At 43.0% G+C, this 27,013-nt stretch overlaps 1 protein-coding gene and 1 pseudogene across 3 annotated transcripts in view; one reads left to right on the top strand and one right to left on the bottom strand.

Annotated features, from left to right (window-relative positions):
- Nucleotides 1-25,343, bottom strand: part of LOC101937400 (hypoxia inducible factor 1 subunit alpha) — a 49,537-nt gene extending 24,194 nt beyond the window's left edge. The window contains exons 1-2 of one of the 3 annotated variants that reach the window (XM_042841329.2): nucleotides 24,979-25,343; nucleotides 4,952-5,061 (exon numbers count right to left, since the gene is read on the bottom strand). Coding sequence is in view for 2 of the 3 variants with exons in the window: in XM_008168223.4 (XP_008166445.1) it covers nucleotides 24,979-25,004 (26 nt within the window). In the remaining variant the exon portion in view is untranslated. Of the gene's footprint in view, nucleotides 1-4,951; nucleotides 5,062-24,244; nucleotides 24,263-24,978 lie in introns of those variants that run through there. The other 2 variants (XM_008168223.4, XM_008168224.3) reach the window with 2 other exon arrangements.
- On the top strand, nucleotides 8,735-9,912 carry LOC135982775 (stress-70 protein, mitochondrial-like; annotated as a pseudogene).
- Nucleotides 25,344-27,013: the final 1,670 nt, after the last annotated feature.

Below are 27,013 nucleotides of genomic sequence, written 5' to 3'. Positions count from 1 at the left end.
GCAAAAAAGAGAGCGCCTGTTCTTTCACCTAAAGCACTCCCCTCTCCCCCTTTTCTCTATCATGATGGACAACACTGCTGCCCTACCTGTCAGAGTTTATAATCTTGGCTTTATAGTGGACTCAGTGTTTTTACCCATCTCTCCAGACCTTGTCTAAATCTTGCAGCTTCTTCCTCAATATATGCAAGACATGACCTTTTCTACTCACACTGCTGAACTCTTGTCCAAGCCCTGATCAGCTCATGCCTCGATTATCGTGAACTCCTCTTCTCTGGCCTCAATGCCTCCAAACTTGCCCTATCCTTCAAGTTCAGTCAGAATACAGCTGCTAAAGATATTTTTGGTTTGTTGCTCTGACTACATCACACAAACACTCTTTTTAATCCCCTCCGTTATTCCCTCGTCTTCTAATGCATCGGACACAAACTTCCTGTCCCTACTTACAAAGCGCTTCACAATTTAGCCCATCCCTTCCTATTTGACTTATTATCACAAGGTGGGCTCTGCCAAAGATGTCAGCCTCATTGCCTAATCCTTCTTTTCCTCCATCAAACACATCTATACTCTCTCCTAGGCTGGTCTTTACAACTTGGATAAGCTCCCAGTTACAATCTGTAAAGCTACTACCTCCAAGTCTTTCCTCAAAGCTCACCTCTGCTGGAATGCACACAGTAAGTTATAATCAGATAATGACTGGGCAGGTGGTAAGCTGAGACTGTGACAGATGGACAACATTCTGAACAAACCTTATGGAATTGGGGTTAATACCTTTGGGGTACATTGTATTAAAATGCAGTTACACCTCTACCTCGATATAACGCTGTCCTTGGGAGCCAAAAAAAAATCTTACTGCGTTATAGGTGAAACCGCGTTACATTGAACTTGCTTTGATCCACCAAAGTGCACAGCCCCGCCCGCCCGGAGCACTGCTTTACCGCGTTATATCCAAATTTGTGTTATATCGGGTGGCGTTATGTCGAGGTAGCGGTGTATATATGTATGTGTTATTGTGGCAGTATGTACCTTTCCTAGGAGGGAAGGAGGGAGACTAACGCACTTCCCTCCATTATCAACCATTTAAAGCTACCCCCTGGAGAAATAAGCATATACTAGTTCAAGTGTATTCTCCAGGGACTAACAGAAAAAGAAAGGGTTTTTGAATAAATAACCTGATTTTAAACTGGCCCAAGGCCTTCTTCAGCAAACAGACAGCGGACCCCAGTCCTTAGGGTAGGGTTGGAAAGACTGGGCCTACTGGGTACTTGTTCTGAGCTGCAGGGGTGATGAACTCGTAACCACAAGGAATCAGCCTGGGTGGGGAGGAGGAGGATTGCTCCTGCCAGAACCTACGTTAGAGTGAACTCTGTTAAGCTTATTAGTATGTATGTAAATTATTTTTCTGTTTTAGTACGTTTTCTCTGTAATGCTTTTTACCTTAAAAATAAAGTAGGCTTGCATAAGAAGTGCTGTGCGGTGCCTTATTACTGTAGCAATTAAAAACATGTTAATTGTCTCTGAAGAGAAAGCAAGCAGGTGTCCTTGGACAACTTATCTATGCCAAGAATAAACACAGTAAAGGCAGGAAACCGTGCAGTCTGGAAATACCCGAGGTAGAAAGTTCTCTATACAAGAGGCAATAGTTGAGGAGCTAGAAGTCTGAGAGTTCCCTTGCTGTATACTGAACGGAAATATAGATGCAGTTGCCCTGAACGGCTACATACGGTGGCAGCAGGTATGGGATTTGTAACAATGTGAATTGCTAAGTGCCAAAAGCAGTAAAAGTACAGTAGAAGAAAAAACAGAGAAAAAAGCATTGATAGTCTCTTTGGGAAAAGGAATAGCGAAAAGAGATAAGGGAAAAAGAACTATGAACAGCTAAAGAGTTATGAAGAGAAAGGGAGATTAGCCCTGAAGAAAGAACGAAATCACAGTTGATTTGTTGTGTTCTAATGACCAGTTGAGACATGATGATCTTTGTTGCTGCTGATAGAGGAACCAGCAGATGGGGAGGAATCTTGGAGCCAATACCCTAGAGAGAAACAGGGAAGAGTCCAATTTTTTAGAGTGCTTACTGGTGTCCTCCGGCACCTCCTTAGGAGGGTGGTCTTGTCCTGTCTTTTAGTTGTGGGCCTCTGTTTCTAATCAATACTCCAAGGTGTACTAGGCACTGAGATGGTTGAAAAGGACTTCAAAATTTACTATGAAACCATCTGTTGCGACATTTGGACCCTAGAACAGGCTCCGAACAGAATGTTGTCCAGAAAAAGGTACACCTGTACACTCTTCATCCTGAGAAGTCACCGTCACCAAGACAACAAGGACTTCTGTGAACACTCAAGGAGTGGATGACAGTCCAAAAAACAGCATGCTATATTGAAAATGATCGGTCCCATGAGTTAATTGCAAAAATCAGTTGTGCGTTGGTGAACCAGCATATTAAGATAGGCATCCTTCAAAGTAACTGATGGAAAGTAAGCCCCCTAGCAGATCACCACCACTATTAACTTCAATGTCTCCATCTTGAATCTAGTCCTCTTTGTGAACTTGTTCAAGCATTTTAAGTCCAGCATCACTCAGTCCTTCCTGGATCTCTTAGACCAGAAACAAAAGTGAGCCATGGCTGGAGAAACATCTCGACCTTGAGAACTCTTATCGCGCCAATTCACAAAAGATGATCTATAGCCTCTTCTCTGCTATCCTCAACTCCCCAGAAGGGGAAAAAGGGACAAGTTTAAATCTTTGAAAATTCTTTGATATACCTCTGTCGAACCACATCCAGGACCCATCTGTCAGATGTTGAGAGAAGCCAACTGCAATCGGAGAGCGTTTCTAGTGCTGGAATTTGCACTGAGGGAAGATCGGAAAGAGGAGAAGCCAGACTTAGACATGTTTCACCTGCTTTTGCTGTAGTCTCACCTTCATTACTTAGCCAGAGTAGCCATGAAAAGGATACTTAGACCTGTAACAAGACCAGCTTTTCCTTTCCCAGGTTTGGAACCAGGACGGTTCTGTAAGAACTTCTTTGATTTATCTGAGGACTGTCACCACTTAGTCCAATGGCTCCCCAATTAACCAACCTATTGAAAATTTCAAAGCTGCTAACATGGTTTTGGCCACTGTATCCTGTACTGAACCAGGCAAAGCTACGTAACAGCTGCATGGACATGTCCTTTTGTTTCTAACTGGATTGCGGGGTGAAAAAGGCTTCCATAAGGCCGACTCACACCTTGTTTATCACTCTCTTTTAACTATGGAGGGCCAAGAGGCCTCTTACCACCTGCTTATTCCTCTATATCTGAGCTCATCCTCTCAGCCCTCCAGGGCTGGCTGTATGGGGCGTGGTCAACCCAAAACAAGCAGGATTTCATTAGTCCTGCAAATGTGGCATGGCTGACCTGCAGCATGAGCGGGGTCCTGTTAGTCTGGCAGTTGTGGCATGACTGAGCACAGCGTAAGTAGGGTCCAATCAGACCATGCATTTGGTGCCTTTTCTGCCAGCTTTTCTATTCCTCTGGTTAATTATGAGGTGCAAACAAACAACAACAAAACCAACAACAATCATGATTAGTTATTTACTGCTTATTCTTTTCTCCAGACATTTGGACAAACGGGGATTTAATGCATGATTTCAGGAACTAGAGTCATTCTATGAAATATCGTAAATCGTTTCCTGTAGTCAACTGTTTCCATTTCACCATTCTCAGACAAAACCACAATTGCCCTTTTAACTAATGGCTTGGATATATTGGTTCAGAACAGTAAAACTTGAATTTGTTTCAGCTCGAGAAGCTAGGCTCTTTGAACTTCCCTCCTCTAATTTCTGTTGCAGAATTTTTCAGTTGAAGTTAGATTCCTTCCGACTAGAAGGATGAAAAACTACTTCTCCTTTCATGTATTTATTGAGGAAGGCAGACCATTCTTTGTGTTCTTTTCCTTGTGAAAGTCAGGATGGCAATATGGTCTGCTGTTTAAGAGAACATCTTCCTTCTATGGTCATTACATCAGGTTCCATTCTGCTGCACAATTTTTCTTTTTTGTTACCATCTTCAAATATGACCTGAAGATTCCAAGTTCATACTAGTGCTTTTCTGTTTCAGCACAGCACGAGGCATTCAAATTTTTCCTAAGAGCTCCTACAGTCCTATTGTCGTAAAAAGGAAAAATTAGAAATTGTATCTTCAGCTACAAATTCACCACTGGGCAAGCTTATTTGCTTACTGAAAGAAACTGTGGAGAGAACAACAGATGAAGGATTGGGTTATCTTTATGGGTCAAGTAAGCTAAAACATTGCACCTGTTCAGGCCAGAGGAAAAGTAATGTGCATTCTTGAGTATGTTTCCTTCACGTTCGTAGAGCAACAAGCATTCATTTCGGTTTTGTATTTCTGCTGATAGAATGCAGAAGCAAACAGAAACCTAAAGCTGGTTGTGTATCATAACTCAGAGTAATGATTTTAATAGATTATTAATTTAAGACATCCAACACTGAGATATGTATGTATAATATCTGAGTAAATGTCAACTGAGTTCCAAATGTAAACTATGAGCTACACAGACTCAAGAGCAGTTTACACAGTTAACCGCTGGGACCACTGCAATTTAACATTGGATTAACATATTACACAGGTTCCCACTGCCTCAAAATAGGATTTTTTTTTTTTTTAATTGGAGAGCTGGGTTTAAATAAGGTAAGTCTGTAGCAACAACTCATGTTTGCAAACTAGTATTTATCCCAGCATGTGCATTGTTCTTATTTACCACTACAAATGGAAGAAGTTATACATATCCTGTAAAAGTTAGGATGTGGCAGAATATTCTATTTGTTTTGCTCATTTGCCACGTAGTTTCATGCATCTAATTTTATAAATTAAGCAACACCTTGTTTTTCTATTCCATCGCAATTTAATGTTTTTACCTAAACAAATACAGCTGTACTAAACACATTCTGTACCTTACTTGTACTTTACACCCTTTGCCATAGACAGTAGGCTGGTTTACTGCTTCTTTTTGTTCTGGATAGTTTTTTTCTGGTTGAAGTACTGCTGCTGTCCCATCTCCTATCTTACCCACAGAGGGGGGGGAAAAAAAATAATCAGCCAGAAAAGATCACCCTTTATCTTAGCCTTTTCCACAATGCTTTTAGCAGCTACAGACTTGTTTCACCAGCCCACTGAGGAATTTGGCTGTCTCCATCTCTGGGAGCTCCTAACCTCATGCGAAAACTGGGTAACAATTATTTTTCTCCTTCTTCTCAATGTCTATTCTTGACTACACAGTTTGACTTTATTCCCAATTTCTGCAGCATTATACAGTATCACCCCCAAAGTGCTTGTGCAAGGAGACTTCACCCTGTTTCCCTATCAGGAGGATATCATCAGTCTGGTGATCAACTAGCCAACAGAGTCATCGATGTCAATGCCAAAAAAGGACCATTCTGTTCATATCATCTGATCTCTGTCATAACACAATCCACGGAGTAATTCCTACACCTACACCAAACTTCTGCTTGAAGTACATACAGCCTGTCTTTTAGAAAAACACTGAATCTCAGAGATAAAGACTTCAAGTGATGGAGAATCCACTACATCCATAATTAAATTAATCAGCCTTTACATAAAGCTACATGCAAAAGGAAACTGGCTAGGCCCTTGCCTACACACAAAAGTGGCACTGGTTTAACAAAACGGTTTCAAACGATTTGCTTAAAACCGTGAAAAGTCTGCATAGGCAGACTTAAATCTGGCTTATATTTAACTTAAATCAATTCCTTACAGACTTAAGCTAAACCAATAAGCCAGGTGCAAACCGATTTTAGTCAAACCTGTGCAACTAGACATGGCCTAGAACTGCCAAGGCCAAATCCACCTGCCACAAAAGCCCACTGTGGAGAGCTTGACTCAAATTCCCCTCCTGCCCCTTGACTCAGACAACCAACACCCACATAACCTGCACCTATATTTTAAAAGATATTGCCAAAACAGTAACCCACAGGACTACTATCCAATAAAAACAATTTGTTTACTCTTATCTAATCTAAAGGATCTGGGCGTAGGAAGAAAAGATTTACCACAAAACATTTAGAAATGTAATGGAAAAGTCCTCTCCCACTTAGATGCGCATATATCTATCTCCTTGTGACATTTAATTTCCTGCCCTATCTGAAAATCCGAGGGGGAAGGGGAAAGAGACCGTTACTATTAATGTAACATCTTACGAGGCTAGATATACTAATTATTTTGGACTTTTAAGCAAAAAGACACATAACTTTTGTATCACTACATGCCATTTTGTCATTCCCCAATAACTAGGTTTAACCCCAGCCACCTCACAGGAAGTTTTCAGTACAATTAGGTTTCCAAGAATCCATAGGCTGCCCTCAGATTCTAGTTCTAAATCACCGATGCACATCATGATCTCTAACTGAAGAAATAAAATAATCCAGGCAACAATAAAACTTGATATTTAATTATAACTAGGGCTGTCGATTAATCGCAGTTAACTCGCGCAATTAACTAAAAAAAAAAAAACCCAATCACGATTAATAGCATTATTAAACAATAAAATACCAATTGAAGTTTATTAAATATTTTGGATGTTTTTCTACATTTTCAAATATACTGATTTCAATTACAACACAGAATACGAAGTGTAGAGTGCTCACTTTATATTATTTTTTATTACAAAGATTTTCACTGTAAAAATGATAAAAATAGTATTTTTCAATTCACCTCATACAAGTACTGTAGGCAATCTCTTTATCGTGAAAGTGTAACTTACAAATGTAGATTTTTTGTTTGTTTACACAATTGCACTCAAAAACAAAACAATGTAAAACTTTAGTACCTACAAGTCCACTCAGTCCTACTTCTTGTTCAGCCAATTGCTCAAACAAAGTTTGTTTACATTTACGGGAGATAATGCTGCCTGCTTCTTATTAACAATGTCACCTGAAAGTGAGAACGGATGTTTGCATGGCACTTTTGTAGCCGGCGTTGCAAGATATTTACATGCTAGATATGCTAAACATTCGTATGCCCCTTCATACTTTGGCCACTATTCCAGAGGACATGCTTCCATGCTGATGAGGCTTGTTAAAAAAAATAACGTGTTAATTAAATTTGTAACTGAACTCCTTGGGGGAGAATTATATGTCTCCTGTTCTGTTTTAGCTGCATTCTGCCATATATTTCATGTTATAGCAGTCTCAAACATGTGTTGGGTCATCATCCATTTTAAGAACACTTTCATAGCAGATTTGACAAAACGCAAATAAGGTACTAATGTGAAATTTCTAAAAATAGCTACAGCACTTGACTCAAGGTTTAAGAATCTGAAGTGCTCTTTTAAAACTTCACTTTCAGAAGTTTTAAAAGAGCAACACTCAGATGAGGAAACTACAGAACCCGAACCACCAAAAAAGGAAAATCAGCCTTCTGCTGATGGCATTTGTCTCAGATGATGAAAATGAAGATGCGTCGTTTCGCACTGCTTTGAATTGTTATCGAGCAGAACCCGTCATCAGCATGGACTCTCGTCCTCTGGAATGGTGGTTGATGCATGAAGGGACATATGAATCTTTAGTGCCTCTGGCACGTAAATATTTTGCAATGCCAGCTACAACAGTGCCATGCTAATGCCTGTTCTCACTTTCAGGTGACACTGGCTAACATCGCCTGCAAATTGTATCCAAACTTATTTGAGCAATTGATTCAACAAGAAATAGGACTGAGTGGACTTGTAGTTTTACATTGTTTTGTTTTAGAGTGCAGTTTTTGTTGTTGTTTTTTTTTACATAATTCTACATTTGTAAGTTCAACTTTCATGATGAAGAGATTGCACTACAGTACTGGGTGAATTTTTTTTTTACAGTGCAAGTAATTGTAATCAAAAATAAATACAAAGTGAGCACTGAACACTTTGTATTCTGTGTTGTAACTGAAATCAATATATTTAAAAATGTAGAAGACATCCAAAAATATTTAAATGAATGGTATTCTATTATTGTTTAACAGCGCCATTAATCGCAAGTAGCTTTTTTAATCACTTGACAGCCCTACTTATAACGTCAAGAGTTATGCTGGCAGTAAATTGTTTGAGGTAACATTTAAAACATCTCAGTTAAATATAAATCTGATCTTAAGAAACTGAGCTGAAGTTTTCTGGATTTTGTGAAGAGCATATCAAGTGTCTCACTTCATTGAAAATCTTTGTTTAAATTGTAAGAACTACACTTACTGACAAGTACTTTGCTCACCAGCTAATTACTTCTAGTAACTGAAAATAAGTATTATGATTTAGCAAATAAATTTTCCTACTTTTCATGGGCACTTTTTCTGCAAAGGCTGTGACGAAGTGGGGGGAAAACACACCCAGTTTCTGAAGAATTAAAAGTTTTCATTCAAAAAACTAAGGCCATGAGCATCACACTTGGGTGACTAATTTTAGGCACTGAAGTCTGAAACTCTGCCATCCCCCGCCCCCCAAGTTTCTATAATATAAGAAATCTGACCCTAACTTCTATTACTTATGATTTTGAAGACAATCATCCAGATGAAAGCCAACATAGTTGTCTTCGTGAATGTGCAAGTGGAGAGAACTGCCTCTATTCACATAGATGGGAGGGGTTAGTGACCATAGATGGTTAAGGTTTTGATCAGGATTTGCTGCAGCATTGTTGAGGAATTCAAGAGACAGGCATATAGTTAAGGAATTCAAGAGAGGTGGGCATTGACAAAACAACATGGCTCTTCAGACAGTGAGAGTTGCATTGGAAAAAGTGAAGTGCGAGCAGATGGACATTAACTTGCCATATCTTATTATGTATGCTTCTGGACCAAAGCACTTGAGCATGATGCTGAGTTGTTCCCAGTTTACGTGGACTGTAGTAGATCTGATCAGGATGTACTGACAGGCTTGCCAAAAAGCCATGCAGGATGCTGAAGTCAGCAAGAATGACTGGCAAATTATCCTGGTTGGAGGCATGAGCAGAATGCCTAAGGGGCAGCAGACTGTGCAGGGTCTGCTTGACGGTTCTCCTAGCAAAGCAGTTAATCCCAATAAAACTGATGCTATTGGTGCCGCAATTCAAGACTGGTGATATCACCAACGTGCTGCTGGTGGAAGTGACTCCCCTGTTCCTGGGAATCAAGATGGTGGAAGGTGTCTTCGCTCAGCTCATCAACAGGAACACAATGGTTCCAACCCAAGAAAAGCCAGGTGTTTTATATAGTAGCCTGCTGACAACATACTTCTTGGGCAATTCACTCTGGTAGGAATTTCCACAGTTCAACATGGAGTGCCCCAAACTGAAGTCACTTTTGACACCGATGCTAACAGCACTGTTCACATTTCAGCAAAGGATAAAGGGACAGGACGCGAACAGCAAATTGTGATCCAGTCTTGTGGTGACATCAGCAAAGATGGCACTCAGAACATGGTGAAGAATGCAGAGAAATATTCAGAGAAAGAGACGAAGAAAGTAACGTGTCAAAGCTGTGAAGATAACAGAAGGCATCATCCAAGATAGAGGAGTTTAAGGATCAGCTGCCAGCAGATGAGTGCAACAAACTGAGGGAAGAAAATTGCAAAAACGAGAGAGCTGTTGGCTCAAAGATGCTGAAACAGGAGAAAACATTAGACAGACAACATCCATCTTATAGTAAGCTTCTCTCAAGCTCTTTGGAATAGCATACAAAAAGATGGCACCAGAGCAAGAGAGTTCTGGTGGAAGTTCTGGGGATCCGAAGAAAAATAAACAGTAAAATATCACTGCTGTGCACAGACTGGAGCAGGAAGAGGGTGAAAGTTCTGAAGCTTGGAAGCAAAGGGACCATCCTAAGCTGAAATGGGCAGAATTCAGTCTGGTCTTTGCAGTATTCTATATACAATTTCTTTAGTGTATAAATGTAATGATTTGTCTACTAGATAAATCTTCATTTAATGAAAGTTAATTCATGAAAGAAAGTTCTAAAGTTTCGGTCTTGTGGTATTTTCAGTTGAGCAACCAGGGGATTCACTCATCATTTACTCCTAACACTTGACACAACAGTGTACTAAATTAGGTCAAAGGTTTGAAACCACGTCACAAATCATGGTGCAGGGACTGGAGTCCTGATGAAGCCTGAAACAGAACAACAGCCCTATGGATCCTCTTTGTGGAGCTAAGCACTTGTGGTCTGATTTGTAGTACATCCTGGGTTCAGCAGTGGCTGGGTCAGCTACATTGCCAGACAACATTAAATCTGCAGCTAACTTAGTATTCTTGTACCAAAGGAGAATGCGTTACTTTAATTTGGCTTTAACTTTATTCCTTATTTATAAGGGCACATTGAAGTTACATGCATTGCTTGTCTAAGCTTTCTGCTCCATCCTAATCTGCTTTCTGCTTATTGTAAAACAACTTCCCTGATGAAAGTGTTCTCACTGGAATCACACACTTTAAGGTCAGATGGGACCATTATGATTGTCTAGTCTGATCTCCTGCACAACGCAGGACACAGAATCTCACTCACCCACTCCTGTATCAAACCCCTAACCTATGTCTGAGCTACTGAAGTCCTCAAATCGTGAAAAAAAAAAAAAATCACTACGTTTCCCCTCCACAAATTAATACATGCATCCACCCATTCCTTTCTTCACCTCTGCCCTCTCAATACCATGCACACACACAACTGTCCCCTGCCAGTGCAGTGTAAGTCTTCTGGCTAATTACCTACTGGATGATGGTAAAAGTTAGGCAGAGTTGAATTGAACCTTTAATTAATTTGTTTCTCTTTGTTAACACAAGAAATCATATACAAATGCACTGTTATTGTGGTAAGCAGTACTCTAACAACTTGTTTTATCTGTTACTAGTTTTCAGTCTTGCAAAATTTTCTAAAATGACTTTGTATTTAGGAATGAAATCAACCTTAAAAGCTGCAATTGGTTCAGAACACAGTAGCCCACTTAGGAGCCTAGACCAACAGAACCAGCTTAATCTCAGTGTTCCACTTTTCTCTGGCTCCCAGTGAATATGGAGCCATGTTTTATATTTCTGTAGTCCTATGCAAAGCCCTCCATAGGACTGAGCCAACTTAGCTGGGGACAGCCTCACACTGCCTGACCACAACCTTCTTCAACAAATGTTTCACAGGAACAACAGATTGTGAAACTTCCGAGAGTAGAAAATAGAGCTTTCTTGGCAAACAGCCCATAAATCTGGCATTCCCAAAAGACAGCGAGATTACTTCAAAGCTCTGTGCCGTCAGAATAAAATGCAAAGCTCTTTGACCTAACCTTTCCACAATAACATCCCCATAAAGCCCAGTTTTTGTAGACTCGAGGCGGGAGGAAATAAAAGGACACCATTATATCTGTGTTCATTTCATAAGTTCATGATGTACTCTGCTTACCATAGTGAACCTGGATGGAAACAAGGAGGAAGGAATTCAAATCAACAAAGATAATAGTCTAGTGAAAATACTATTCTTTTAAACTTACATAAAATGATTCAGATTCTGGACTTCTTTGACATTACAGTCCCCTCCCATAATGTTCACATCAACAAAAGCTCACTGTGATTTAATATTTGGGAACGAAGCCAATAACAGTACACTTTCCTCAAGGATATTAAAAAAAACCCATGTATTTTAGAAAATGAATGCAAAGCTCTACTCAAACCAAGGATTTAAAAATCTTATGGTGTTTACAAATAAAATATCCTCCCAGAGGTCATATTTTTCCTTACACTGTGTTAGAACAATCTTATCTGATATGGGAAAAGGAAATTTCAGATTTTACTCTTGGTTATGAATTTTAATAAGGCTGGATTTTAAATAGTTCTATTTAAACTCAGGAAGTTCTTTTGGTGTCCTTTGTAGGGTTTTCCCATTAGCTGCAACACAGCTGCAGATCCCCAACAATTAGTTTCACCATGCTTTTCACTGAGTGGAGTAACCTCTGCTCCAAGAAATGGCAGTCTCCAACGCATAGACCAACAACAAGGTATTTCTAGCTTTCCCAGTGCAATTAGTTAGAAAGATTTTTCTTTCCTTCCTCAAATGGACTGACTGACCGACTTACTTTCTTGAAGGTCTGGTATACTCTCATACAGTTATCAGTATAGATGTGTGCCACCCCTTCAGCTTCAGGGTCTAGGTTTACTGTTTCTTGGTCAGACATGAAATTTCTTCCGCGTTTACATCAACAGTGTCTCAGTCTTTTCCAACATGGATGTCTTTTACTCACTGCTTCTGTGGTTTATATCCTATGTAAATGGTTTTCTGAGCTGATATTATTAGACCTCCAGTGTAACAAGTGCACTGACTTCTGAGTTTGACACCATCTTGCTCAGTCTGTGTTACTGGATCATTGTGATCTGGTGTTCTCAGTCTGATAGTGCACCTGCCTCTTCTCTTCTACTCGCTCCCCTTTTTTCCCCCTTCTATCAACTGCTAGTCTACAGAATTCACTGTAGCATGATCTATAGCAGGGGTTCTCAAACTGGGGTCAGGACCCCTCAAGGTGTCACAAGATTATTACATGTGGGGGGTGTCGCGAGCTGTCAGCCTCCACCCCAAACCCCACTTTGCCTCCAGAATTTATAATGGTGTTAAATATACAAAAAAGTGTTTTCAATTTAGAAGGGGGGGTTCACACTCAGAGGCTTGCTATGTGAAAGGGGTCACTAGTACAAAAGTTTGAGAACCACTGATCTAGAGCTCTCTGCTACATCCTGATCTCACTTTAAACTCACTTTCACAATACACAAACCTATGCTAATCCAGTCTCCAATATGATGAATACTGCTCTATGAATTACCACTCAGACTGCTAGCACCAGCAGGAAGTTTAAAGAATGATTGTTACAAGCCATATATTTCACATTGACCTTCAGGACTGGACATTTAATAGAGGGGCCCAAGATCCAACGGCAAAAATACAAAAATTTGAAGGCCACGTCACTGAAGATTTAAGAGAACTATTAACCTCAGAATCCAGCATAATATATACAGGTATGTAGATACCCATCCATTTGCAAATACAAATGCTGTAATTTTGTTACTACATTTTTTCACTTCAGATGGGCTCCAGAAACAGTATATTTTTGCTTTCAAGTGTAGAATTTTAGTTGAAAATCCCATTCTGGAAGATTCACTTCACAGCAGTTCAACAACAGGTAGCCTTTGCTGACCAATCAAAAGGTTACTCTTCTTACTATCTTCCTGACAGAAAGATGTCTAGTCAACTCCATTTTCACTTTTTTAGGGAAGCACAGAAAGCAACACATTTTACAATTATCTACACAACACTGAGTTACCCCCTTACAGAATTAAGGGCCTCCCTCCTACATTTTGAAGGTGGATTTGTTCAGAAGTGACTTTTAAATAAAAGTTTTAATTAATGGGTGAAACCTGTATACCCCAAGGTGACAGTGACCAAAAATACGAAAGTTGGAAGTGACAGGGGAAGAATATTGCTAATTCAATTCTTGGGGGGTAAGGGAAGGGGGAGGAATCTAAACTCACTATCATTCAGATGATATTAAATATATAATATTTAAGTATATAATATTAAAAAAGGAAACAACGTCTCTGCTCTCCTAAATTATGAATCAGTTGCAGTGTCACAAAGTTCCCGCCATGGCCTTTGCACGCTGTTATTCAGGACAGTAGTGTCTAAAAGCCCCAAAGATGGGGGCCCTATTGTGCCCATAGGCACCGCCCCCACAGCTCCCACTGGCCACGGTTCCTGGCCAATGGGAACGGCGGAGCCAGCACTCAGGGCAGGGGCATCGTGCAGAGCCGCCTAGCCGCACCTCTGCCTAGGACCAGCAGGACATATTGCCGCTTGCGGGGAGCCACCTGAGGTGAGTGCCACCTAGATCTGGCACCCCACACCCTTCTCCCACGCTGAACCCCTGCCCCGAGCCCCCTCCCATATTTGAACTTCCTCCTAGACCCCATACCCCACAACCCATCCTGCACTCTGAACCCCTCATGCCTGTTCCTCCACCTAGGAGCAGCAGGGACATGTCGCTGCTTCCGGGGAGCCATGTTGGTAGAGAGCCTGTTGGTCCTGCACCAATTGGACTATAAACCGGACTTTCAATGAATATCAGAAATGCCGGTTTATAGAGCTTTCTGGTTGGTAAAGTGCCAGATAACACAGCTTTTACTGTAATTAGTCATTGCCTCTTGTTTTTCATATTTTGGAAAGGAGCTGCAGATGTAGGCTTTATAGATGTGAGGTTTTTTGTTTTTTTAAAAGGAGAAGTGAAGCCACATGTGGCTTGACAGTACAAGTCCATACATTCAAATGAGCATGAAAATTAAAATGCCAAACAAAATATAAAGGCCTTTAAGAAACATTTTGTCTTTTCAATTTACTAGTAAGTTTATCCTGGGATGTGAGTTGCATAAAGAAATTTCTGAAGATGAGATGTCCTGGGTTCTTAAAACTTTCTTTTCCCTCTTGAAATGTAAAAAGATCCCATATAAAAAAGCTAGTCTAATTTTAATTAGGAGTACAATGAAACATGGATTCTAAAAAGCAGATGTCATCCTTGTTTGCTAGGTACTACTATGACAATCACATCAGTGTTGAAACTGTTGAAAAGGGCATGTTTAATAAAAGTTAATGACTTGTTAAAACCTCCCAGCGTTGCAATACAAAACAGTTTTATTGTATTGTAAGCACCAAGTGTTGCAGCTTGCTCAGTTTTTCATTTGAGCTCCTGTTCAATGCAATGCAAGTTACAAATTTCTTTACTTTTCAGATTTTTCCTTAAATGTTTAGTAAATATACATTCATATACTACTATTTAAAATATTTTGCTCATTTCTATCGCTCTACTCCAAATGCTTCATGTTGTGTCCAAACTAAAATCTTGGACTGTCTCTCTGACATGTTTTCATGGATGTCTAGCCATCAATTCAAGCTTAACATGGCTAAAATAGAGCTCTTAAACTCTCCCTGCTATCTCTTTTCTCACTGACCATGGAAAACACCATCAACTTGCCTGTCACTCAAGCCCATAACCTCGGTGTCATTGTTGAGTTGGAACCCTCACGCATAGATCACCACATCCAGGCTATGTCCCAAGTCTTGCAGATTCTTTCTGCATAATACACCTCTACCCTGCATTAACGCTGTCCTCGGGAGCCAAAAAATCTTACCATGTTATTGGTGAAACCGCACTATATCGAACTTGCTTTGATCCGCCGGAGTGCGCAGCTCCGCCCCTCCCCCCCGGAACACTGCTTTACCGCGTTATATCCGAATTCATGTTATATCGGGTCGCGTTATATCGGGGTAGAGGTGTATCTCTAAGATACACCCTTTCCTATCCATCCACACAGCTGAAACTCTCGTCCAGACTCCCATCTAGCATCTCAGTTACTACAACATCCTTTTCTCTGGCCTTGACAAATGCAATTTTGCCCATCCATTCAGAATTCTGCTGCAGAGATCATTTTCCTGTCCCTTTACTTTGACCATCTCCCCCAGCTTTGCATCCATCCACTGGCTCCCCCTTCTCTAGGTGTATTAAACAATCAACTCCTCCCACTTTTGATCCGCCCATGATGCCAGCCTTCACCGCCCACTTGATAAATTTTCAAGCAAGCACCTTTGTGCTTTCTCCAATGCTAACCCTCAGACTTCAGAGGAGCAATTCATAAATACCTGCAAAACTAACTCATAAAACTTCTTCATACCCTGCTCTGCCATGATTCCTACAAAAACTTCACAACAATTAGGCTGTGGTGGCTGAGACCGCAGCCTCTCACTGTTTTCTTGCACTCCTCCATCAATCTGCCTCTGTATCCATCTGTTGTCTCTTGTCTGATACTTATGGTAGATTGTAAATTCTTTGGGGGCAAGGATTATCTTTTTGCTCTGTTGCTACTTCACCTAGCACAATGTGGTCCTGGGCCATGACTGGGACTCCTAGGAGTTACAATACATACATAATAAATAAATTAATAGCTATTATCTGTAGGATGAAAACATGAAGCCACACGTGGCCAAATGTTATAAATCTTCACGAGGTTTGAAATAAATCTAGTCAGTTTGCAATATAAATCAAGTTTAATGACTATCTTTACTCTCCTAAGAGCTACTCAGAGTGATATTATTGACAGGTCAGATTTCCAGTGCCAGCAGGGCAGTTTAAAATGTCTCATGTATATCAATGTAAAGGTTGTAGATATCAAAATGGAGGACACTGCCATTATAAACCTGAATATTATAGACTTTAACAAAGGGAAACAAATACAGGTCAGATATTGTATAGGTATACATCCGATGAGGCGTTCATCTTTATCAGCTCACTTATTTTGAACAAAATACCTTGGGCCAGATCTTCAGGTTGGTGTAAACTCACATAGCTTCAATGTTAATTGGCATAGCTCCATCAGCTGGGGGATCTGGCTCCAGAAAGAACCCTAGAGAATTTTGGGGGTTGTGATTTACGCAAAAAGTATTTAAAGAGACACTGCTGGAATACATCCATATTAATATAATTCCTCCATTTCTAATGGTTCTGAAATGCTACTCTTTCAAAACTGAAATATCCCTACCTACAACATTATAAATAGCATTTTTATGGTAGGCCAAATCACATCAGTTCCTGGAAGATAAAATCCATAATCTGAATTCTTCCCAGACTGTCAGACATTACTTCGATCACAAACAACACTCTACTATGCTCGTCTATCCTCAACAGCTCATTGCATGTTCTCTGTGTCAAGTTCCAGAAGTTTCCCTCCCCGAGTAGTATTTGGAGGGATTCTTTCAGTGTTCCTCCAGCTGCCCAAGAGCACACCTGCCATGGCAGAGGCTCTGGCTTCATTCCTAACACATATCCCAAATAATTCCATCTTCTTTTCTGGATTGCTTTAGAGCTAATGAGCTGTTGAATGCTCTGATAAATCTTGGCATTTGTTATAAATTCATTCCATTTGATATTTAGTATTTTTCTAAGGCATTTAGACACTTGCCTGTACCTTTGGTGGATTTCCAGCTATTACACCCATGCATTAAGACGGAAATAATATTTGAGCTCAACATTCATAGACTGGTCTTTAAGTTGTAGACTTTTGATGACCAAATCTTGTTTAAGCTGGGGACTTCAGCTGCCACCTTACCACCAATTAGTGACATTATTTCCTTATGGCCATCCCCACTGGCTTGCATGCCTGTTACTGCCAACGTATGTGAATTAACTCACTTCTTTCTATTCCTCTGCCTTCTAAAGTAATGCTTGAGTTGGAAGATGCTGGGATTCTCATTTGATTTTTTCCCCCCATAACTGATTATTAACCCCATCTTTTCTGCAATGCTGGTCTTTATTTGCATGTTGGCTGAGCTGTCACTTAGGGCTTGTCTATACTTACCGCGCTGGTTCGGCGGCAGGCAATCGAACTTCTGGGTTCGATTTATCGCGTCTTGTCTGGACGCGATAAATCGAACTCAGAAGTGCTCCCCGTCGACTCCGGTAATCCTGCTCGCCGCGAGGAGTACGCGGAGTCGACGAGGGAGCCTGCCTGCCGGGTGTGGACCGCGGTAAGTTCGAACTAAGGTACGTCGACTTCAGCTACGTTATTCACGTAGCTGAAGTTGCGTACCTTACTTCGATTTGGGGGTTTAGTGTAGACCAAGCCTTAGACGAGCTATATCATCAGCACAAAATAGATCTTCTATACTGTTGTTAAGCTGCTCTGAGGATACTAGTTATTTTTACTGGCATACCATAACACTTCAAGATGTTCCCAAATGAATTGCAATAGATGCATCAAATGCTTTCTTGAAATACATGACTACTGGTTTTCGCCATCTGACCCTCTCTTCGATTATTCTTCTTAGGGTGAAAATCTGGTTGACACATGATTTTCTGGGTTTAAAACCAGCCTTCTAAAATGAGATTAATTTAATACTGCTACCACACATCTCCCTAAATATGCCCTGGTTAAGCAAGTACAAAGGGCATTCAAAAAAGTTAATACATTCTCTGTAATTATCATCAGAAGAGTCTAAACAGAAGAAGTTTTCAAAGTCTCAAGGTCAAAAAACTAACACTTAGGTTCCTGACAGCCTCAAAAAAGAGAACAGTTTCAAACAAACAGTAACTGTTAATGACAGTTGCTACTGATGATTAATAAATACTTGCTTGGAAGAGATGAATGTTACCAACGGTCTCAATGTTCTAGAAAGACTTAACTTCTATACCTAATCCAACTACACACAGGAAACAAAAGGTCTCAGGTTCCCCTCAAATCATCCAAAGGAGGACGCTGCAAGCACCAGTGAACAAGTGGATGCTGTTGCACCACTGACATCCGTCCCATTCACATTAGCACCAAGGTCTCCCTCTTTCATCAACAACGGGCTGAGAAGAAAGTATGAGATTTTCTCAGGTCTTGTCAAGACTGGCATAAAATGTGTCTTTTTAAAAACACTTACTTTAGCTACCGTGTTTTAAAAATACACCTTTTACCCTAGCTGAGATAAGCTCTTACTAGACAGAACGCTCACCATTTCTCATAAAACGATGGGGAGTGCAATGAGGGAAGAGTATCGTCTTTCACCTCACAAAGAGCCCTAGTATCGAGCCAAGAGCTAATTAATTCCCCCAAACCATGGTAACAGTATCAGCTCCTTACCCCCCCAGCAGTGACTGGATGCATCCTGACAAATGATGGAGAGGAGCCAGAAGAAAGGGCAGCATGCTAAAGGAGGCCGCCGCAATCTTGGGTATACTTGGGATAACAGACTCTTACCACCGCACCCTGCTGCTGTATGCCTGTTGCGTACCAGCTGACAACTTGGCCTATCAGGCCTTGTCTACACTAGATTTTTCCTTAAAGTTACCCACCATTATTACAGCTCCACTGGTGGCAGCAATAGCGGTCATCTAGTGCGGACCAGTTGCTGGTATTTCAGCGGCATCAGAGCAGGCCTAGACAGCATGGAAATTAACACACCTACTTTCACCCACACACTGCCTATGCTAGCTCTCCTACTATCATCACTGATTGAGCCACACCAGAAAGTTTTAAGACAAGGCTTCAGTAGTGGCACGTCTCTGACTTGCATTCTCTCAGTAGCAGGAAGATTCTGACCAACCAGCAGTCACAAAACTGTTCCCCACTCCTCTCCCTCTTGTTTGCAGCCAAGTTGAGGGAGAAATATTCCTCTCAGACAAGGATCTAGAGATGTGTAAAGGCAGATTTTTCTAACAAAAATGGAGGGGGCAGGGAATGGCATTGTGCTTGCTCTGCCCTTTTTCCATCCTCAGAAGTAACAGGAGTGTCAAGTCTGGTATTCCCCTGGTTTTTCAGGAAGACTTTTAGTGGACCGGGGCATATGAACTGGAGAGCTGACTCTCAGGGAACAGGGAAATTAACTGGAATAAAATATTTCACAATAGCTCCCTCTGTGAATTCACTTATTCCAGTGTATGAGTGCCAGGGCTCTGAATCTTTAATGCTACTGAGAGAATGCAAGTCAGAGACGTGCAGCTACTGAAGCCTTGTCTTAAAACTTTATCCAGAATGCTCATTAGTCAAGTGAAATTAAATGTGTTAAATTGCAAACAATAAGTGACTAAAAAAAAATATCACTTCTCCTTCCAACTGTTCAGTTTTCTGTTTTTTTTTTACTCTTAGGATATCAATTTCACTAGTTCTCCAGTCACCATATAGCAGCAGTCAAAGGAAAAGAAGGCTGGATTTCTAATATGTAAAAACCATACATAAAAATTTGCAAATTGAACACTTTTCATGCCTTCTTTATACATTTTTAAGAGAACATTTGCCTATTTTCCCTTTTTAAATTGTCACCTTTAACTTTCAATCAGTTATTTTCACATTTAGGATAAGATTATATAGGAAACATCCCCACAAAGAGAACAATGTAAAAAAATTAAGCAATGCGTGTTTTAATTAGATGTTCCCTATTCAGAAGCAGGGCTTGGTAAAGCAACTGGCCCGAGGCAAGACAGAGGCTTGCCTAGCTAGCAACAGTACTTAGCTTAGATTCTGCAAATGTTGATTGTCTATCATTTACCAAAAGGTTTCTAGCCCTTGCACTTGTGACGATAATTTTACATTAGATGATTGTTTGAAAACTAGTCCTTTTCCAAATCTTGGATATAGATTGCTCCAGAGTGCCACTTCTGTTACTCATAACTTTGTTAAAACATCAAAAAAAGTAAAATTAACAAAATTCTGATAATTTTTATTGATGGTATTCAAAACCTTGTGCTTATCATGCTATGCATACTTAGTAAAGCAATGAGAAGCTGCGAAATGGACACACGAGCTAATTACTCAAAACATTGCTGATTAAAAAGGTAAAGCAATGGAGACCATTCCCCCCCATCCCTGCAGAAACAGGAAGTACCTATGGAAAAAGACAGAAAAGCTCCTCCTCCCTCACAAAACCTGGGGAAGTGCGACTTCAAATTTTTCAGACTTTTACTAATCAGCAACTGATATCCAGGATATAGATTAGCCTTTCTGGCTGAGTTTCCCACCACTGCTCACACTGGCAGAGCTGAATCAGTGATAACAGAGAGAATTTATTTATTTATTTTAAACACAAAAAGTCCATGATGTACACAAGTCAGTGGAGACCACAAGCAGGTTCCAGAGACAACATGCTGGAATAACCTCAGCGAAACTGTCTCCCCCCGTCCATCTGTGTACATGTTGGCCTTGGAACTTGGCTTCTCATCAGGTTTTGCTGCTGGAGACCCCACCCTCTTTTCTCATACTGGAATGGACTAATGAATGTCTAGTCAAGTTTTTAAGTCCCAACTAAGAATTAAACACGCAGATCATAACTGCAGTTTTAATGAAACTAGAAAACCAAATATGAGTGTTGCATTATAGACATGTAAACTACTGGTCTATGAGGCATACTGAACACTCGAGATTACCTCTTAAAATTCTCCCGTATGTTACCCTTAATAGATAATATTTAAAACAGAAGGAACAATTTACTCCAAAAGTTATTGAATACTCGGGAAATAAGTGTTATAGTATCAAGAAAGAAGGTGATAGAGTTCTTGTTTAGTTTCCTTTTCTAGTATGTGTAATCACAAGCAGCATGTCTTTAATAATATTAACTAGTAAATAATACTACGCAGCACATACTCTTAAGATGGCGCAAGTGTCATGATGCTAATGGTGAGCATTCACATCATGGCAATAGAGGAAAAACTCTGTTGGCAGCACCAAGCATTTGTACCCCATTTATAAAATTTAGGCGTGGGGGTCAATGTTTACTTTAACATATACTATCCTGTTAAGCTGGATTACTTTTGTTTTTGGTGAGAGTCACACCAAAGAACTAATAGTAGAGTAAAGAGACCATATTTGGAGATAAAGTAAAAGCATATTGGCATTATCCTGTTTAACAAAAGCCCAAAAGAATTACAACCGAGGCTTACTAATTTAAAACAAAACCCCCCTCTCAGAGACCCTGTTTCTTCCCACAAGGCACAAGTGGCAACAGGCCTCCATGAGCCTGTACTGAAGATGGCTTAACTGCAAGGGAAGAGGCAAAACCCAAATAATTGTCAGTAATGTGTCAGTTTGCTAATTATGCTGGGCTCAATGTCCATAAGGAAAGAAACTAGAACTACAGAAGTTTTGAGCTACATAAAGCAGAACGGCTTTTAAGTGTCTTTCAAAGTTTTCCATCAGTCAGTAAGTCAGTCCATAAGCCACCAATTCACATTTAAAATTACTATCATCACTGATCTACATTTACATACAGCTTTTCTTTTTCATTCTTCATAACTATAACTACTCGCCTCTATAATTAAGTTCAGGACTTCACAGCACACTCAACTAGCAGACAACAAGCCTCGCTTTATATCCTCTTGCAATACTCATGAATCGAATGTACCCAAGTGTTAAGATTCCTTTATTTTTACATTAAATTGCAGAGTAAACTGTCAAGTAAGATTGTTTCCCAATCTTTGCTGCTCCTGTATTTATAGTATTGCAACTCTTTTTCTGCTCTATGACAAATACCAACTTTTATCCAAATCCTTACTTTGCTAAAAATTACAAAATTTAGTTGTTTCCAACATTCAGGGGGAAAAAAAAAAAAAAAGATGGAAACCACCACAGGATTTAAGTTGTGTGTCCAAATATGAGAGAAACTTTAACAAAACTAAAAATAAACATCAATGTTCATATGGTGTAAAATAAGAGGGATTCAACTAAATGAATGTATGGGAGTAGAAAATTAAACAGTAGTGAGTCTTCATCACTAAAGCTTTGGCTAAAATGTTGCATTTCTGTAGCTTCAAGAAAACATTGCTGGAAAATGGAAAGAATCGGCTTCAAAAGAATCCTTTAATACACACAGTCAAACCTAAACCCACCTCAAACAATTTGGGATTGTTAAGTATCACTTGATATTTGAAGTATTGTAGCCATGTTGGTCCCCGGATATTAGAGAGACAAGGTGGGTGAAGAAGAGCTCTGTGTAGCTTGAAAGCTTGACTCTTCCACCAACAGAAGTTGGCACAATAAAATATATGACCTCATCCACCTTACCTCTCAAGTAACACAGACTTTCAACAAGTTCTCTGCTCCAAGTTGCATGAATGTCAACTCATATCCTTCCTTTTTTTGCCTACCCACATCTTTGTTCTATGCATTTACAACATCAATTTTATACTGTTTCTTTTTCAAACAAAAAAACATACTCCACAATACTTTAGAGTTAATACAATTTCACAGGAAGATTCAGAAGGAAGTTCTGAGTAGGTCTTCAGGAAGCAGCAGCCAATAAATTCTCATTCTTGAGCTTCACCTTTAATTTATCCCCTCCCTCCTATGCACACTGATTCTTACATCAAAAAATAAAATAAAATAAAATGGCAGATCACATCCAGCAGCAGGCAAAAAAATGAGAAAAAGAGGATGGTTAGAAAAATAACAGTCACGGACACAGAATGAGGGGACTACAAAAACTGAATCCGCAAAACCTTTTCCAGACCAGCCTTTAAACTGGACCAAGCTCAGTAAAGAAAAGGTCACTTACTTATGGTGCAACATCTTCTATGAGGCTTCCTGATAGTTATTAGCACTGAGTAGAACACATGGGTTTAGAATGGGCACCACCCATATGTACCCTACTTGAATGCATTTTGCTACACAAGAATTATTTTTAAAATTGAAACATAAATTGCAATTGGTGCAAAGGTAGCACTTCCCCACAGGTAAATTGCTCAGTATTTGCAACCTCTAACTGCACAAAATCAATAACCACCAGAAAAACCTAGTTCAGCCACAAACATATTTCATTCGTCTCATTTCCAGTATCATTTAAATAGTAAAGCATTTTATATCTATCTCATTTGACCTACTCAGTTGATTCTCTGATACAAAGACCAAGATAACAAATCTCAAAAAAGGTATCAACAATATAAACATACTCTGCCTTCTGTAGATTGAGATTAAATTAATCCCTCCACAAAACGCATTGGTGGAGGTGTGTCTGATCTAAAAATCTGATCACCAAAATAATCCTCAGCAAACTCTACACCTTAATATGATAAGGTTTATTTCTTGAAGCTTTCATTTCCCCCTTTTGATTCTGAATTAAAAATTCTTAGAGAAAAAGAAAGTTATTTCCACTTTGGAACATATATTGTTCAGTAAACTCTCTTTTCTAGAGGATCAGCATCTTGAAGAGGAATTTTTTACTTATGGGTTCAACATTTTAATAATCGCCACTCTTCCTCCCTCCCCAACAAAAAACAGCCAATTATGGAAACCAAAACTGCAGAAGATGCCTTTAAAAGAAAAAAAAAAAAAAAAAAAAAGACGTCACAGTTCATTGTTCACATATCCTTTCCAGTACAAACAGCACCCTGGAGTTGATTTTAGTATAAGAACATCTAATCACATTTGTACTTTTAAAAAAGATACAATGTTTATTTTCTAAGCATATATAGACATTCTCTTCACTCCCAATCTGGCTTTAAAAATCCCTCAGCTTTTGAAATAGCTACTATATAGCTGTGTATTTTCGTTTCTACTGCCTTTAACTGTTCTGCCTTCATTAATCTGGTTTATATCTATTTTCTGACAGATTGTAAAGAGCTTTGAACAAGAGTAGTGTACTTATTAATACAAGTCTACAGACTAAGCCATCCCCTCTTCTCATTCTAACACTATTATACTCACATATTAAACAAACTATACACAGTACAGAGTCATGAAATCAGGTGAACATACATCACATTTAATCAACTGCAAGTCAGGCCCTACTTATTCCAAGCTAAGAGCAGAACAAGGGTGGGTTTTTCTAAGTTGTCTAGTGCACCGTGTGGCAGAAAAACAGCAGCTCGGGACACTGAATTCCACGGTGCCTATGCATTAAGTGTCACTGGGGTTAATAAATTATCTTGGAGACGAAGTTACATTAAAGAGAACTGGCACCAGCTCCCCGCGCAAATCCTGGATATTAATTTTCTAAGATCTGCACTCCCCCTTCCTCCCCCCCGCCACAAAATGGCGACGTGGACCGTAGGGAGGAGGAGAAAGGAGAGAGTGCAGCACTCTCCTGAGAGCCCGGGCTGGGGAGGATGGGAGTGGGGTTGTGTGAGGGGAAAGAGGGGCGCCCCGGGGGGCAGGAAGGAGGGATACGGATACGGGGGGAAGGGAAGGGGAGAGTATAAGCGGGGGAGGAGAAGGGGAATGTGACGGGGAATGGAGGAATAGATCCCCGGGGCCGGGGGGTGTCCACCAAACGCCGGGGAGGCTTGGGGGGGGGGGGGGGGAAGAGGGCGGCAGCGCGAGCCGGCTGCCCCGGGGAGGAGGGGCAGAGGCGGGGGAGGGGGGTAGTGGGGATTAGTCCCCCGGGCGGCGGCTGGGGAGCGCGGCGCAGGCCCGAAGCCCCACGGGGTTGCTAATGAGGAAGAGGAAGGGCCGGCGGTGGAGGATCGCGGCCGGAGAGCGGGCCCCGGTACCTTTTCTTCTCGCCGGTGAGCTCCATGGCGGCCGCTCCGGGCTCGCACGGCGGCGCCTGTCGCAGTCCGGGGCTGGCGGTTCAAGCCCCGCAGGGGGTCGCGCAGAGGTGGGGGGAGGCGCAGCCGAAGGCCGGGGCTCAGCGCATGGGGCAGGCTGCGGGGCCTGCGGAGGGGATGGGCTCGGCGGCGGCTCTGACCACGCAGGGCGGGCGGGCTGCTCGCTCCTCGCCGAGCGCGGGGAGGCGGAGGGCGAGTGGGCGGGCGGGGCCGGCCCAGCCAAGCGTCGCACCACTGAGAGGCCTCGCCAGCCGCCCGGCCCCCCTCGCCGGCTGGGCCAGCTGAGCAAACAGCTGGGAGGGGGGCCGGAGTCTCACGTGTAGGGCTGTGTGCGGGGCGGGCTGGGGACGAGCCCCCCTCCGCCGGGCCCGCGGCGACACAGCGCGGCCTGCAGAGCGCTGGGGGCGGGGCCAGGCTGCAGGGTCCCTGCGCCTGCCACCCCGTGCCCACAGCGGGGCTAGAGACCCCCACCCCGAGCCCGCCACCGGCACCCCGTGCCCACAGCGGGGCTAGAGACCCCCCCCACCCCGAGCCCGCCACCGGCAACCCCGTGCCCACAACGGGGGTTAGAGACCCCCCCCACCCCGAGCCTGCCACCGGCACCCCGTGCCTACAGCGGGGCTAGAGACCCCCCCCCACCCCGAGCCTGCCACCGCACCCCGTGCCCACAGCGGGGCTAGAGACCCCCCCCACCCCGAGCCTGCCACCGGCACCCCGTGCCCACAGCGGGGCTAGAGACCCCCCCACACACACCCGAGCCTGCCACCGGCAACCCCGTGCCCACAGCGGGGCTAGAGACCCCCCCACACACCCCGGGCCCGCCACCGGCACCCCGTGCCCACAGCGGGGCTAGAGACCCCCCCCACACCCCAAAACCTGCCACCGGCACCCCCGTGCCCACAGCGGGGCTAGAGACCCCCCCACACACCTCCCGAGCCCGCCACCGGCACCCCGTGCCCACAGCGTGGCTAGAGACCCCCCCACACACCTCCCGAGCCCGCCACCGGCACCCCGTGCCCACAGCGGGGCTAGAGACCCCCCCACACACCCCGAGCCTGCCACCGGCACCCCGTGCCCACAGCGGGGCTAGAGACCCCCCCACACACCTCCCGAGCCTGCCACCGGCACCCCGTGCCCACAGCGGGGCTAGAGACCCCCACACACACCTCCTGTGCCCACAGCGGGGCTAGAGACCCCCCCACACACCTCCCGAGCCTGCCACCGGCACCCCGTGCCCACAGCGGGGCTAGAGACCCCCCCCCACCCCGAGCCCGCCACCGGCACCCCGTGCCCACAGCGGGGCTAGAGACCCCCTCCCACACCCCGAGCCCGCCACCGGCACCCCGTGCCCACAGCGGGCTAGAGACCCCCTCCCAAACCCCGAGCCTGCCACCGGCACCCCGTGCCTACAGCGGGGCTAGAGACCCCCTCCCAAATCCCGAGCCTGCCACCGGCACCCCGTGCCCACAGCGGGGCTAGAGACCCCCCCACCCCGAGCCTGCCACCGGCACCCCGTGCCCACAACGGGCTAGAGACCCCCCCCACACCCCAAACCTGCCACCGGCACCCCGTGCCCACAACGGGGCTAGAGACCCCCCCACACCCCGAACCTGCCACCGGCACCCCGTGCCCACAGCGGGGTTAGAGACGCCCCACACACCCCGAGCCTGCCACCGGCACCCCGTGCCCACAACGGGGCTAGAGACCCCCACACACCCCAAACCTGCCACCGGCACCCCGTGCCCACAACGGGGCTAGAGACCCCCCCACTCCCCGAACCTGCCACCGGCACCCCGTTCCCACAGCGGGGCTAGAGACCCCCCCACACACCCCAAACCTGCCACCGGCACCCCGTGCCCACAGCGGGGCTAGAGACCCCCCACACACCCCAAACCTGCCATCGGCACCCCGCGCCCACAGCGGGGCTAGAGACCCCCTCCCACACCTCGAGCCCGCCACCGGCACCCCGTGCCCACAG

Source organism: Chrysemys picta, chromosome 4 (assembly GCF_011386835.1).
Source record: "Chrysemys picta bellii isolate R12L10 chromosome 4, ASM1138683v2, whole genome shotgun sequence".
Taxonomy (NCBI): domain Eukaryota; kingdom Metazoa; phylum Chordata; order Testudines; family Emydidae; genus Chrysemys; species Chrysemys picta.
Note: the sequence above shows the minus strand (reverse complement) of the source record. Positions and strands in the feature narration are given on the sequence as shown.